The sequence below is a fragment of the Eucalyptus grandis genome, chromosome 3, assembly GCF_016545825.1.
Source record: "Eucalyptus grandis isolate ANBG69807.140 chromosome 3, ASM1654582v1, whole genome shotgun sequence".
NCBI classification, from domain to species: domain Eukaryota; kingdom Viridiplantae; phylum Streptophyta; class Magnoliopsida; order Myrtales; family Myrtaceae; genus Eucalyptus; species Eucalyptus grandis.
In genome coordinates, this window is record NC_052614.1 from 7434781 (window position 1) to 7447945 (window position 13165).

The 13165-nt window shown below is 37.8% G+C and overlaps 2 protein-coding genes across 2 annotated transcripts in view; both read right to left on the reverse strand.

Moving 5' to 3' along the window:
- The window catches only part of LOC104438971, a 20476-nt gene extending 20136 nt beyond the window's left edge, over positions 1 to 340 (reverse strand). Inside the window, exon 1 of the mRNA XM_039309256.1 lies at positions 131 to 340. Coding sequence (XP_039165190.1) covers positions 131 to 340 — 210 coding nt within the window. The remainder of the gene's footprint in view (positions 1 to 130) is intronic.
- Positions 341 to 9920: 9580 nt separating this feature from the next.
- LOC120291605 lies at positions 9921 to 11365 on the reverse strand. The gene is made up of 3 exons (XM_039309257.1): positions 11138 to 11365; positions 10617 to 10711; positions 9921 to 10371 (listed from the first exon to the last, which is right to left on the reverse strand). The coding sequence occupies exons 1-3, from the start codon at positions 11363 to 11365 to the stop codon at positions 9921 to 9923; spliced, it is 774 nt and encodes a 257-aa protein (XP_039165191.1).
- Between the last annotated feature and the right edge of the window lie 1800 nt (positions 11366 to 13165).

Consider the following 13165-nt stretch of genomic DNA (forward strand, 5'->3'; position numbering starts at 1 on the left):
CTAAAGTTATCTCGAGAGTGATCAGCTCTGAGAACAACCCTATAGCGTCAATGAAATGCCCGATTTATTCAGTAGAAGACAGGGTTGAAAATTTGGGATGTCACACAGAGAGTTGATTGTATGAACATACCTCAGCTTGTCTATCAGCAATAGCCAAATGCAAAATTGTGTTGCCATCTTCATCCCCCAAATTGATGAACTGTTCATTGCCCAAGATATCTATCAAAAGCTTCAAAGCTTCTAGTCTGTTATGCTTCACGCATAAATGCAGGATCGTCTGGCCATGTTCAATGACACTACGGGCGGCATCAGGTCTTGCTCCAACCAAGTTTTCCAACATTCACATGCCCTTTCATGGCTGCAACATGAAGAGGATTTCTTTTGTATTTGTCACAGTAGGAACATGTATCTGGGTAGGCTCTTACCAAGCTTTCCACTATGTTAAAAGGTACCCTTTGCTGCGGCAAGATGAAGAGGCGTTGAACCCTGAGAATCTTGCACACTTGCCATCTCGGCCTTCTGAGCTAGGATATCTTTCACGAAATCCAACTGTCAAGCATGGCTGCAATGTGCAGAGAGGAGTCCAGTGTGATTCCCAATCATGACTCTGTCAAGAAGTAATTTGTCCGTTTTTAGCAACTCAAGCAAAGACGGCACATTTCCTTTGACAGCGGCTTCATAGAGCTCAGACTCCATGTTCGGACCTTCAAAAGAGGATTTCAAAAAAAAAAAAAAAAAAATACTACCTCCTCCATTGGAAGACTTTAATAATATTGTCACAACCAAGTCAACCATCTCAATAGTCTTGACGAAGACCGAAAAACGAACGGTAGATTTCTCTTGACTGCAAGTATGTGACTTAAGTCTCGCATATGTCTTAGTACGTCAGATAAGGTTTGCTCTTGGAGCTTTATTGTGGATAAGGACGAGTCTCGTCTCCATTTGGTTCTATATAGCTCAAGTTTGCACATGTAACATGTCCCGATTGAGCCATGACATCCTTGGATCACGTAAAGCAGTCACGCTCTATCCATGCAAATTATTGTGGAATTACTTCATTTGCACAAACATGTATATTTTGTTAGGACATGAATTTCATCCATATGTGAGAAATAATTTTTGCACTAACGCTCACTCAATCGGAATGAGCTGTAACCTAGGCACTTCTAGACAAATTATTCTGCCATACATGGGTGTGTTTGGATGATAATTACAGATGAGCGATAGGATCATTGTCCCATTCAGAGATTCAGGGTACGTATGGCTCTATAAAATGCCGTACGCGGGAGCACGTGGGCCTGCTTCCGCCGGCGTCCGGCCAGCTGCTCCGGTCACGTTGGCCACCTGCCCCGGTCATGTCGCTCTGCTCTGCTCCTCTGCTACTCTGCACTGTCTGCCCTTGATGTGGGGATTCGCCAGTCGGCCATTTTTAGCCGAGCTCATCTATATTTTGTCCTATATAGGTCAAGTTCGCAGACTTAGATGTCCCACTGGAGCCATGATGTGCTTTTGATGTTGTAAAGCAGTCACATTCTATTCGTGCAAATTGTCGTAAAAATGAATTACTTTGAAAAGACATGAATTTCATCGATTTATCAGAAATAATTTTTGCGCTTATGCTCGATCAATTGGAATGAATTGTGACCTAGGAACTTTCATAGAAATTATTCTACTATATGGGTGTGTTAGGAAAATAGAAACAAATGAGCAATAGTATCACTAGCACATTAGAAGTTGGCTTTCTCACCATGGTAATCCCAAGTGATTTCAAGCTTGCAAATAGTTTAAGCTCAACGTGGAGGCATCAGCCTTGCTATACCTCCAAAATGCCGCCAAAGAGAGTTACTCTTCTCTTTCTTCCATTAAAAATTTCAAAGATTGAAGGACCATAAGTTCCTGATTGATTTGATCAGTCATGAAAGTCCTCAATGGTACAAGGCAGGGAAATAAATCACGGAGAATATATACGCCTACCACCACAGGAATGGTTTTCTTATTTAAATAAAGAAGCCCAGGATGATTGTGTACACAAACGCTTGGACAAATGTCACTCATGACTCTATATGTAACGATTCGGTCTGATGAGGGCAGAGAGTGATCGCTAGGCCAGAGATTTTGAACAAGAAGCGGCTCTTGCAAAACTTCTAAGATGGTGAAGAGGGCAAATATGAGCTGAATTGTGCATTAAATAGAAGCAAAGCGATTATGGGGTATATATGTTAAAATTGGATAGCAAGTTTTAATTTGGAACTCCAAAGTTAAATATGTTCAAATTAGAATGCTACTAGGATGTGTGACTCCTTGAAAAAGTAAATGTCCGTACGTTAAAGGACACACTGTGGGATTTACTATGGTACGGGCCAAAAAAAAGATAATACTTTGAGTGAGTTAATTTAAGGATGATATAATATGGTATTAGGGTGGAACTCTCTCCAACAGGTGTATGGTTTAGGGACAAACCACACGCAAGTTGGTGGGCCCATAATGACTCCATTTGATGAGGGTGGGGAGTAGTCGCCAGAACAAAGGACTCGGATAATGAGCGGCTTGTGGTAGGTTTTTAGGATGGCAGAGGGGGCGAAAATGAATCGAACTATGTATTGAATCGAGGAAAAGCAATTTTGGGAAGTATGTGCACGCTCGTGAAATTTGGAGTGGGACGAGCAAAACAAACAATAACTGGAGTGAATTAATTTAAGGATGTCTCACTATATCTACTCAAACTTGGCATCATAGATAGGTTATAGACACTTGGAATCTACCTGCAACTATTTCTTAAGGGAATCAAGAAGAAACCTGCAATCTCTTCTTCAAATGTGTGTTTTGGCAAATCGAAATTTAATTTGTTTGGAAGTCCCTGCCGTAGATTGCCCTAAGGAAGCTCCCATTCTCCTTTTGATTGTCGCTTCTCTCTCAATGCTTCATTGTGACGATGTTCTTCCCCTAAACCATGACCAGACTTTTTCTCAACTGCTATAGTGAAATTATAGCCTTCTCCATGGAAATCCGAGAAATGCAACTCGAGAAATGCAACTCCCTCATTTAAAAAAGTTTTAGAAATGATGGAAATACAAGAAAAGCAACTTTCTCTTTAGAAAAGTTTCTTAAAAAAGTTTTAGACAAGATGGAAATCTGAGAAAAGCGATTCTCTTTTAGAAACGTTTTTGGCATGAAGTGGGCAACCCTGAGTTACTCATTACAGTTACATGATATTGCCAAGAATCAATCATTTAAAAAAAAGTTTTAGACATGATGGAAATGCGTACAAAAAGCAACTTTCTTTAGAAAAGTTTCTTAAAAAGTTTTAGACAAGATGAAAATATGAGAAAAGCGATTCTCTTTTAGAAACGTTTTTGGCGTGACGTGGGCAACCCTGAGTTACTCATTATTGTTACATGATATTGCCAAGAATCAATCATTTGCACTCTGCATCACCCTTGCCTGGTTCATCCAAAGGTCCTAGGAATGTGAGGTAAGGGAAAGATTCTTCAAGTTCGTGTGAGGACACAATCTATATATAAACAGAGGCTATTCCTTCATATGTTCGGTGGATTAATTCACAGATACGGCTTTTGCCCACGTATGTCTTCTTGCATGTTTGCGCAAGTGTGTTAAAACTTTAGATTGGCTTTGGATTTTGAGCAGCAAGAATGTCGAGCATAAGAATCTCCTATATCATAATGGAAGATTTTTGAAGAATTATGCGCTGATATTAGACTCTAAGTGGATAAACATAATGTCATAGTCCCCGAGGCCTTCTCACAATGTTAGACATGATTGGCTAAGATCGATGACCATGATTTTCTACGGCACTTTCGCCGAGCAATCAAAGATATATGAACATCATTCCTTTCCTTTTCTTTCACATTTGGACATGTATGAACGCGTGACCTTGACCTGCATAGACCTAATGCAAGTAGCGTCACCACCAAATGGTCCATGGATTTATCCCCCAATTCCCTAGACGCTGCATGTCAACTTCAAAAGCTTATGCTATAGTCTTATTTGGGCCTGCACATTACCTAATTCTTCAAGAGGATTATTCAACTTTATGGATTATGTTAGGAAGATGCTTAGAGTGCATTTCGATTAGTCTTCCTACCAAAGAGTCGCAAAGTTTTGAGCATATGAATCTACTATATCATAATTGAAGCTTTTTGAAGAATTATGCATTGATACTAGACTCTTAATAGATAGATGTAGTGTCATAGTCACCGAGGCCTTTAATCAATGTTAGACATGATTAGCTAAGATCAATGGCCATAATTCTTCACGGTACTTTTGCTGAACAATTAGAGATATATCAACATCATTTCTCTCCTTTTCTTTCGAATATGGACATGTGTGAACGCGCGACCTTGACCTAAATAGACCAAATGCAAATGGTGTCACCACAAAATGGTTCCCAACTGTGCCCCTCGATTCCCTAAAAAGCAGCATGTCAACTTCAAAGATTTCTATTATAGTCTTATTTGAGCCTGCGCATTACCTGATTCTTCAGGAGGATTATGCAACTTTATGGATTGTGTTAGGAAGATGCTTGAGTGCATTTATGATTAGTCTTCCCACCAAAATAGTCGCAAAGTTTTGAGCATATGAATCTACCATATCGAAGTTTTTTGAAGAAATCCGTATTGACATTATACTCGTAATATATAGGTGTAGTGTCATAGTCCTAGAGGCCTTCACGCAATGTTAGACATGATTAGCTAAGATCAATGACCATAATTTTCTATTGTACTTTCGCCGAGCAATTAGAGATATATCAACACCATGCTTTTCCTTTCTTTTCAATTATGGACAGTGTGACTTTGAGCTACATAGACTAAATGCAAACAATGTCACCACAACATGGTCCCCAATTGTATCCTCCAATTCCCTAAAAGCAGCATGTCAGCTTCATAGACTTCTGTTATAGTCTTGAGCCTGCACATTACCTGATTCTTTTGGAGGGATTATTCAACTTAGTGGATTGTTTTAGGAAGATGCTTGAAATGAGCAATAGTGTCATAAGTGCATTCCCAATTAGTCTTCCTACCAAAATAATCGGAAATGATTTAGAGCTAGCAAAGAAATAAAGCGTAATGAGCAATCAGCAGTCTTGCTATAAATTTGATTGCCCAATTCTGTTGAAAAACCAATTAACATTTGAAGGTATGATCAGCAAAAGAAATGATCATAAATTGAAGAAGGAAAGATATTTTATGAACAGCAAGATAATATCAGGATGTCGTCACTAATAATTATCCAGCATTATCATAATTTTCTTCAATTAGTCAAAATTGGTAGTTGACTATTTTGTATTATTCCAGTATTAGCAATAACTTCCTTTCATATTTCATAACTCGACGATGGAATTGCTAAATAATCATTCTAGGGTAATTTTCCTCAACTAGTCATAACTTGTAGTTCCTATCCTTAATAATTATCCCTCCAGCAATTGTAATTTGCCCGAAATCATCACGATCTCAATCCCATGTCCAATTAGTACTTTCCCTTTTGTGTGGTAATTGAGCTAATGCAGTTTGATACAAAAATTCCCTATCACATGGCAATAAACTATTGGGGTAATAAGATACTTGAAATTGTCATAAGAGGCACATAATCAATTATTGACATTGATAATCGTAAATCAGTCGCAAGTCCGTGTAGATGGTAGTGAGTTCTCTACTTTTATAGATAGTAAATTACCTCAAGTTATAGTAAGCTCAAAAGATCATAATGATCATAATTTTTATCGAGAAATCTAAGCAACCTAAAGTTTACATTCTATTTTCCTATTCTTAGTAAATCTACATAGATAATCCTTCAAATTCGTAATCAATGGATCCTGTCCATAAGTAATAATCCTTTCGACCATTGTGATTTTCCGTAATTAATCGTAAAATTTGCAATTCCACTGGAACAAACTTCCTTAATTATCAATAAATTACCACTTTAATGTGTTTAGGTTACACTAAATAAATTTGATCCCATGGCAGAAATTTTTGGACTTTAAATCCAATAAGTCATTCTTTTTTTTTAATAAAACAGCCATCCATTATACATCTAAACTCCCATCTTATCCGACAAAAAAAAAAAAAAAACTCCCATCTTTTCCATAAATTCAACACAATTAAAACATTTGTTGTTTTCACAAGCATATACCGTACTCTAATGCATCGTAGCTAAGTTGAACTCTCTCCAACAGGTGTATGGTTTAGGGACAAACCACACGCAAGTTGGTGGGCCCATAATGACTCCATTTGATGAGGGTGGGGAGTAGTCGCCAGAACAAAGGACTCGGATAATGAGCGGCTTGTGGTAGGTTTTAGGATGGCGAGAGGGCGAAAATGAATCAACTATGTATTGAATCGAGGAAAAGCAATTTTGGGAAGTATGTGCACGCTCGTGAAATTTGGAGTGGGACGAGCAAAACAAACAATAACTGGAGTGAATTAATTTAAGGATGTCTCACTATATATCTACTCAAACTTGGCATCATAGATAGGTTATAGACACTTGGAATCTACCTGCAACTATTTCTTAAGGGAATCAAGAAGAAACCTGCAATCTCTTCTTCAAATGTGTTTTGGCAAATCGAAATTTAATTTGTTTGGAAGTCCCTGCCGTAGATTGCCCTAAGGAAGCTCCCATTCTCCTTTTGATTGTCGCTTCTCTCTCAATGCTTCATTGTGACGATGTTCTTCCCCTAAACCATGACCAGACTTTTTCTCAACTGCTATAGTGAAATTATAGCCTTCTCCATGGAAATCCGAGAAATGCAACTCCCGAGAAATGCAACTCCCTCATTTAAAAAAGTTTTAGAAATGATGGAAATACAAGAAAAGCAACTTTCTCTTTAGAAAAGTTTCTTAAAAAGTTTTAGACAAGATGGAAATCTGAGAAAAGCGATTCTCTTTTAGAAACGTTTTTGCATGAAGTGGGCAACCTGAGTTACTCATTACAGTTACATGATATTGCCAAGAATCAATCATTTAAAAAAGTTTTAGACATGATGGAAATGCGTACAAAAGCAACTTTCTCTTTAGAAAAGTTTCTTAAAAAAGTTTTAGACAAGATGAAAATATGAGAAAAGCGATTCTCTTTTAGAAACGTTTTTGGCGTGACGTGGGCAACCCTGAGTTACTCATTATTGTTACATGATATTGCCAAGAATCAATCATTTGCACTCTGCATCACCCTTGCCTGGTTCATCCAAAGGTCCTAGGAATGTGAGGTAAGGGAAAGATTCTTCAAGTTCGTGTGAGGACACAATCTATATATAAACAGAGGCTATTCCTTCATATGTTCGGTGGATTAATTCACAGATACGGCTTTTGCCCCACGTATGTCTTCTTGCATGTTTGCGCAAGTGTGTTAAAACTTTAGATTGGCTGATTTGAGCAGCAAGAATGTCGAGCATAAGAATCTCCTATATCATAATGGAAGATTTTTGAAGAAGGGTATGCGCTGATATTAGACTCTAAGTGGATAAACATAATGTCATAGTCCCCGAGGCCTTCTCACAATGTTAGACATGATTGGCTAAGATCGATGACCATGATTTTCTACGGCACTTTCGCCGAGCAATCAAAGATATATGAACATCATTCCTTTCCTTTTTCTTTCAAATTTGGACATGTATGAACGCGTGACCTTGACCTGCATAGACCTAATGCAAGTAGCGTCACCACCAAATGGTCCATGGATTTATCCCCAATTCCTAGACGCTGCATGTCAACTTCAAAAGCTTCTGCTATAGTCTTATTTGGGCCTGCACAGTACCTAATTCTTCCGGAGGATTATTCAACTTTATGGATTGTGTTAGGAAGATGCTTAGAGTGCATTTACGATTAGTCTTCCACCCAAAAGAGCCACAAAGTTTTGAGCATATGAGTCTACTATATCATAATTGAAGTTGTTTGAAGAATTATGTATTGATATTGATCTAGACTCTTAATAGATAGATGTAGTGTCATAGTCACCGAGGCCTTTACCAATGTTAGACATGATTAGTTAAGATCAATGGCCATAATTGTCTACAGTACTTTTGCTAAGCAATTAGAGATAGATCAACATCAGTCCTCTCATTTTCTTTCCAATATGGACATGTGTGAATGCATGACCTTGATCTACATAGACCAAAAGCAAACAGTGTCACCACAAAATGGTTCCCAACTGTATCCCTCAATTCCCTAAAAGCAGTATGTCAACTTCAAAGACTTTTATTATAGTCTTATTTGAGCCCACGCATTACCCGATTCTTTAGGGGGATTATTCAACTTTATGGATTGTGTTAGGAAGATGCTTGAGTGCATTTACGATTAGTCTTCCTACCAAAATAGTCGCAAAATTTTCAGCATATGAATCTACTATATCATAATTGAAGTTTTTTCAAGAAATACATATTCATATTAGACTCTTTATAGATAGGTGTAGTGTCATAGTCCCAGAGGCCTTCACACAATGTTAGACATGATTAGCCAAGATCAATGACCATAATTTTCTACGGTACTTTCGTTGAGCAAGTAGAGATATATCATCATGCTTTTCCTTTCTTTTCAAATATGGATAGTGTGAACCCGTGACCTTGACCTACATAGACTAAATGGAAACAATGTCACCACAAAATGGTTCCCAGCTGTATCCCCAATTCCCTAAAAGCAGCATGTCAACTTCAAAGACTTCTATTATAGTCTTATTTAAGCCTGCAGTCTTATTTAAGCCTGCACACTACCTGATTCTTCTGGAGGGATTATTCAACTTAATGAATTGTGTTAGAGATGCCTGAAATGAGCAATAGTGTCATAAGTGCATTCCCAATTAGTCTTCCTACCAAAATAATCGGAAATGATTTAGAGCTAGCAAAGAAATAAAGCGTAATGAGCAATCAGCAGTCTTGCTATAAATTTGATTGCCCAATTCTGTTGAAAAACCAATTAACATTTGAAGGTATGATCAACAAAAAGAAATGATCATAAATTGAAGAAGAGAAAGATAATTTATGAACAGCAAGATAATATCAGGATGTCGTCACTATTCATAATTTTCTTCAATTAGTCAAAATTGGTAGTTGACTATTTTGTATTATTCCAGTATTAGCAATAACTTCCTTTCATATTTCATAACTAGACGATGGAATTACTAAATAATCATTCTAGGGTAATTTTCCTCAACTAGTCATAACTTGTAGTTCCTGTCTTTAATAATTATCCCTCCAGCACTTGTAATTTGCCCGAAATCATCACGATCTCGATCCCATGTCCGATTAGTACTTTCCCCTTTGTTTGGTAATTGAGCTAATACAGTTTGGAACAAAAATTTCTTATCACATGGCAATAAACTATTGGGATAATAAGATACTTGAAATTGTCATAAGAGGCACAACTTATAATCAATTATTGACATTGATAATCGTAAATCAGTCGCAAGTCTGTGTAGATGGTAGTGAGTTCTCTACTTTTATAGATAGTAAATTACCTCAAGTCATCGTAAGCTCAAAAGATCATAATGATCATAATTTTTATCGAGACATCTAAGCAACCTAAAAGTTTACTTTCTATTTTCCTATTCTTAGTAAATCTACATAGATAATCCTTCAAATTCGTAATCAATGGATCCTGTCCACAAGTAATAATCCTTTTGACCATCGTGATTTTCCGTAATTAATCGTAAAATTTGCAATTCCACTGGAACAAACTTCCTTATTACCACTTTATGGTGTTTAGGTTACACTAAATAAAATTGATCCGATGGCTGAAATTTTTGGACTTTAAATCCAATGTCATTCTTTTTTTGAACTGCCACAAATCAAATCAAATAAAACAGCTATCCACTATACATCTAAACTCCCATCTTTTCCATAAATTCAACACAATTAAAATATTTATTGTTTTCACAAGCATATACCATACTTTAATGCATCGTAGCTAAGTTGTCTAATCGGCACACTGAACAAAGCATGCACTGTATAGCATCTCCTCTTTTATGGCCTTAGGTCTCAGGGTGCTTCTTCTGTAACAAACACATTTGCAGCTATATACAGCCACTAAACCGTATGATCCTCTGGCCTGCGTTCTGTCGAGGCTTTGTGGACGAATTCCAGAACCTTGCATACCAATTTCAGGATTAAACGAAGCGACACAAAAAAGAAGAGCCATCAACCCAACCCATGTTAGCACCACAAGTCCAATTGCACCAATGAAAGTTTTCAGTTCGCTTGCTGGTGTGAAGACAAATACAAAGATGGCATAAGTTGCCATTGCGAAGCTTATCGCAACCCACATAATCAGCATTACAATCCTCGTGGTGATCCAATGCCGCTTTGGAGGAAGACCACTTATGAAAAGCACAAGGATACTAAGCGATGCAATGAAGCTGTTATATGTTCTGTTAAAAAAAAAAAAAAAAAGCTGTTATATGTTAAGAAATTCTTGCACGCATTCAGGAACTCATCTGTCATTACAGATTCACTCGCAGTATGTGCTGCAGTGTTCCGAATCGAATCTTCTTCAGATTCACTCATAAAATCTCCTTCCCAAAGGCCACCAGGTTGGGTAATGCTGGCTTGGAATGTCATGGCAGCTAGCAATGTCACTATCACCATTAGCGTCTTATGCATATTGCCTTCTCACTTTCTCTTTTTTTCCTCACTTTCGGCGAATGCTGTGAAACCTCTGGAGTTCTTAATGTTTGGTTTAACTCCTTTATTAGTCGAGAAGAGCATGGTCTGTAGAGGAGTAACATCAAAATGTATCAGTCAAATTTGATCTAGACAACCCCATGTTACGTACTTTTCAGGATTAACTTTGCTACTAGCGTTTTTCAGTCCTCTAGTCTTTGTGACTATTATTTGATGCCTTGAGAAGGGATACTCGTCCCTTGATGAAACTCTTTTGCTATCTCCGATTTTATGTTCCTTCTGATCTAGATAAAATAAGTATCAAAATTGTGTGAAGTGTAAAGTTGTAGTTTATTATATGGACCAACGACTTCCTTCTTTTTAAAAATATCAAAACCTATAATGATTTACAAATGGATATCTTTTAGCTTCCGAATATTTCTAGGACACTAATGTATCTTAGAATCGCCTTTTTTTATTATTAATAAGCTCACTGAATTTGACTAGTGCAGAGGCTTGGTTGTACAAACATACCTTGGTTTCTCTATTTGCAGTAGCCAAATGCAAAATCATGTAGTCATATCTGTCCCTCAAGTTGATGAACTGATCATCGCCCAAGATAACTATCAAAAGTTTCAAAGCTTCTAGTCTATTATGCATCACGCATAAATGCAGGATTATCTGGCCATGTTCGACAACACTATGGGCTGCATTAGGTCTCGCTTGGACCAAGTATTCCAACATATCCACATGGCCTTTCATGGTCGCGAGAGGGTTTCTTTCGTATTTGTTATGGATAGTTGACTCTTAACAAGCATGCCACGATGTTAGGGGATCTTTTTGCTACTCGAGATGAAGAGGGAATCTTGCTCTCTTGCCAGCTCGGCCTTCTGAGTTAGGACCTCTTCCACGAAATCCAAGCGTCCAAGCGTGGTTGCAATGTGTAGAGGATGCTCGTTATGTTTTTGGTCATGATTCTATCAAGAAGTAGTTTATCTTTTGTGAGCAACTCAAGCAGATAATGCACATTCCCTTTCACGGCAGCTACGTAGAGCTTGGACTCTATGTTTGGATCTCTAAAAAGAGATTTTCAGAGTACTCTTTCCTCCATTTTGAAACTTGAATAAATACTATCATAACCATGTCAGCTTACGCTAGGCTTGACGGAGACCGAAAAATGATCGGCAGATCTTTCTCGTCAGCAATTATTTGGCGCAATTCCGGCAAATGTCCTAGAATGTCAGAAAAGGTAATGATTCTTGGAGACTTAGTGTGGGTATGTGAGGATTCGGCTGTCGGCCATTTTCTGCCGAGTCTCGTCTCGTCTCCATTGGTCCTATACAGGTCGAGTTCGCACACGTAAGATGTCCCGTTGGAGCCATGCCGTCCTTTGATGATGTAAAGCAGCCACGCTCTATTCATGCAAATTGTAATGAATTACTTTGAAAGGACATGAATTTCATCGGTATGGGAATTATAATTTTACACCAACGCACGCTCAATCGTAATGAGCCGTAACTAGGCACTTTCAGAAAAATTATTCTGCCATATGGGTGTGTTAGGACAGAAACAAAGGAGCACTAGTATCATTGGCACATTAGGAATCGGCCTTCTCAGTATGGTAATTCCAAGTGATTTTGAGCTTGCCAATAGTTTAAGCTCAATATGGAGGCTATGCCTCCAAAATTCCGCCAAAGAGAGTTGATCTTCTCTTTCTTCCAATTAAAAAAATTCAAAGATTGAAGGACCATAAGTTTCTGATTGATTTGATCAGTCTCAAAAGGCCTAAATGGTGCTACGCAGGGAAATGAATCGCATAGAATGTATACCCTTGCCACCACAGAAATGGTTTTCTTATTTAGATGAAGAAGCCCAGGATGATTGAACGCCTGACCTTGACCTACATAAATCAAATGCGAATAGTGTCACCACCAAATGGTCCACAGGTGTATCCCCCAATTCCCTAAACGCAGCATGTCAACTTCAAAAGCTTATGCTATAGTCTTATTTGGACCTGCACGTTACCAAATTCTTCAATAGGATTATTCAACTTTATAGATTGTGTTAGGAAGATGCTTGAGTGCATTTACAATTAGTCTTCCTACCAAAATAATCCCGAAATGTTGAGCATATGAATCTATTATATCATAATTGAAGTTTTTTGAAGAATTATGTATTGATATTAGGCTCTTAATAGATAGACATAGTGTCATATTCCCCACACAATGTTAGACATGATTAGCTAAGATAAATGACCATAATTTTCTATGGTACTTTTGCTGAGCAATTGACATCATGCTTTTCCTTTCTTTTCGAACAGGGACATGTGTGGACACGTGACCTTGACCTACATAGACTAAATGCAAATAGTGTCAACACAAATGCACACAATGCTAGACATGATGAGCTAAGATCAATGACCATAATTTTCTATGGTACTTTTGCCGAGCAATCAGAGATATATCAACATCATACTTTTCCTTTCTTTTCAAATAGGGACGTGTGGACACATAACCTTGACCTACATAGACTAAATGCAAACAGTTTCAGCGCAAAGGCACG

What these genes read in the sequence shown, in the direction of transcription:
- LOC120291605 (XM_039309257.1), bottom strand. Translation starts at nt 11,365, where the DNA reads ATGAAAGGCCATGTGGATATGTTGGAATACTTGGTCCAAGCGAGACCT. An exon ending in CTGCAAATAGAGAAACCAAG is followed by an intron (nt 10,712 to 11,137) that starts GTATGTTTGTAC and finishes ACTCCTCTACAG; the next exon opens with ACCATGCTCTTCTCGACTAA. An exon ending in AGTGAGGAAAAAAAGAGAAA is followed by an intron (nt 10,372 to 10,616) that starts GTGAGAAGGCAA and finishes TTTTTTTAACAG; the next exon opens with AACATATAACAGCTTCATTG.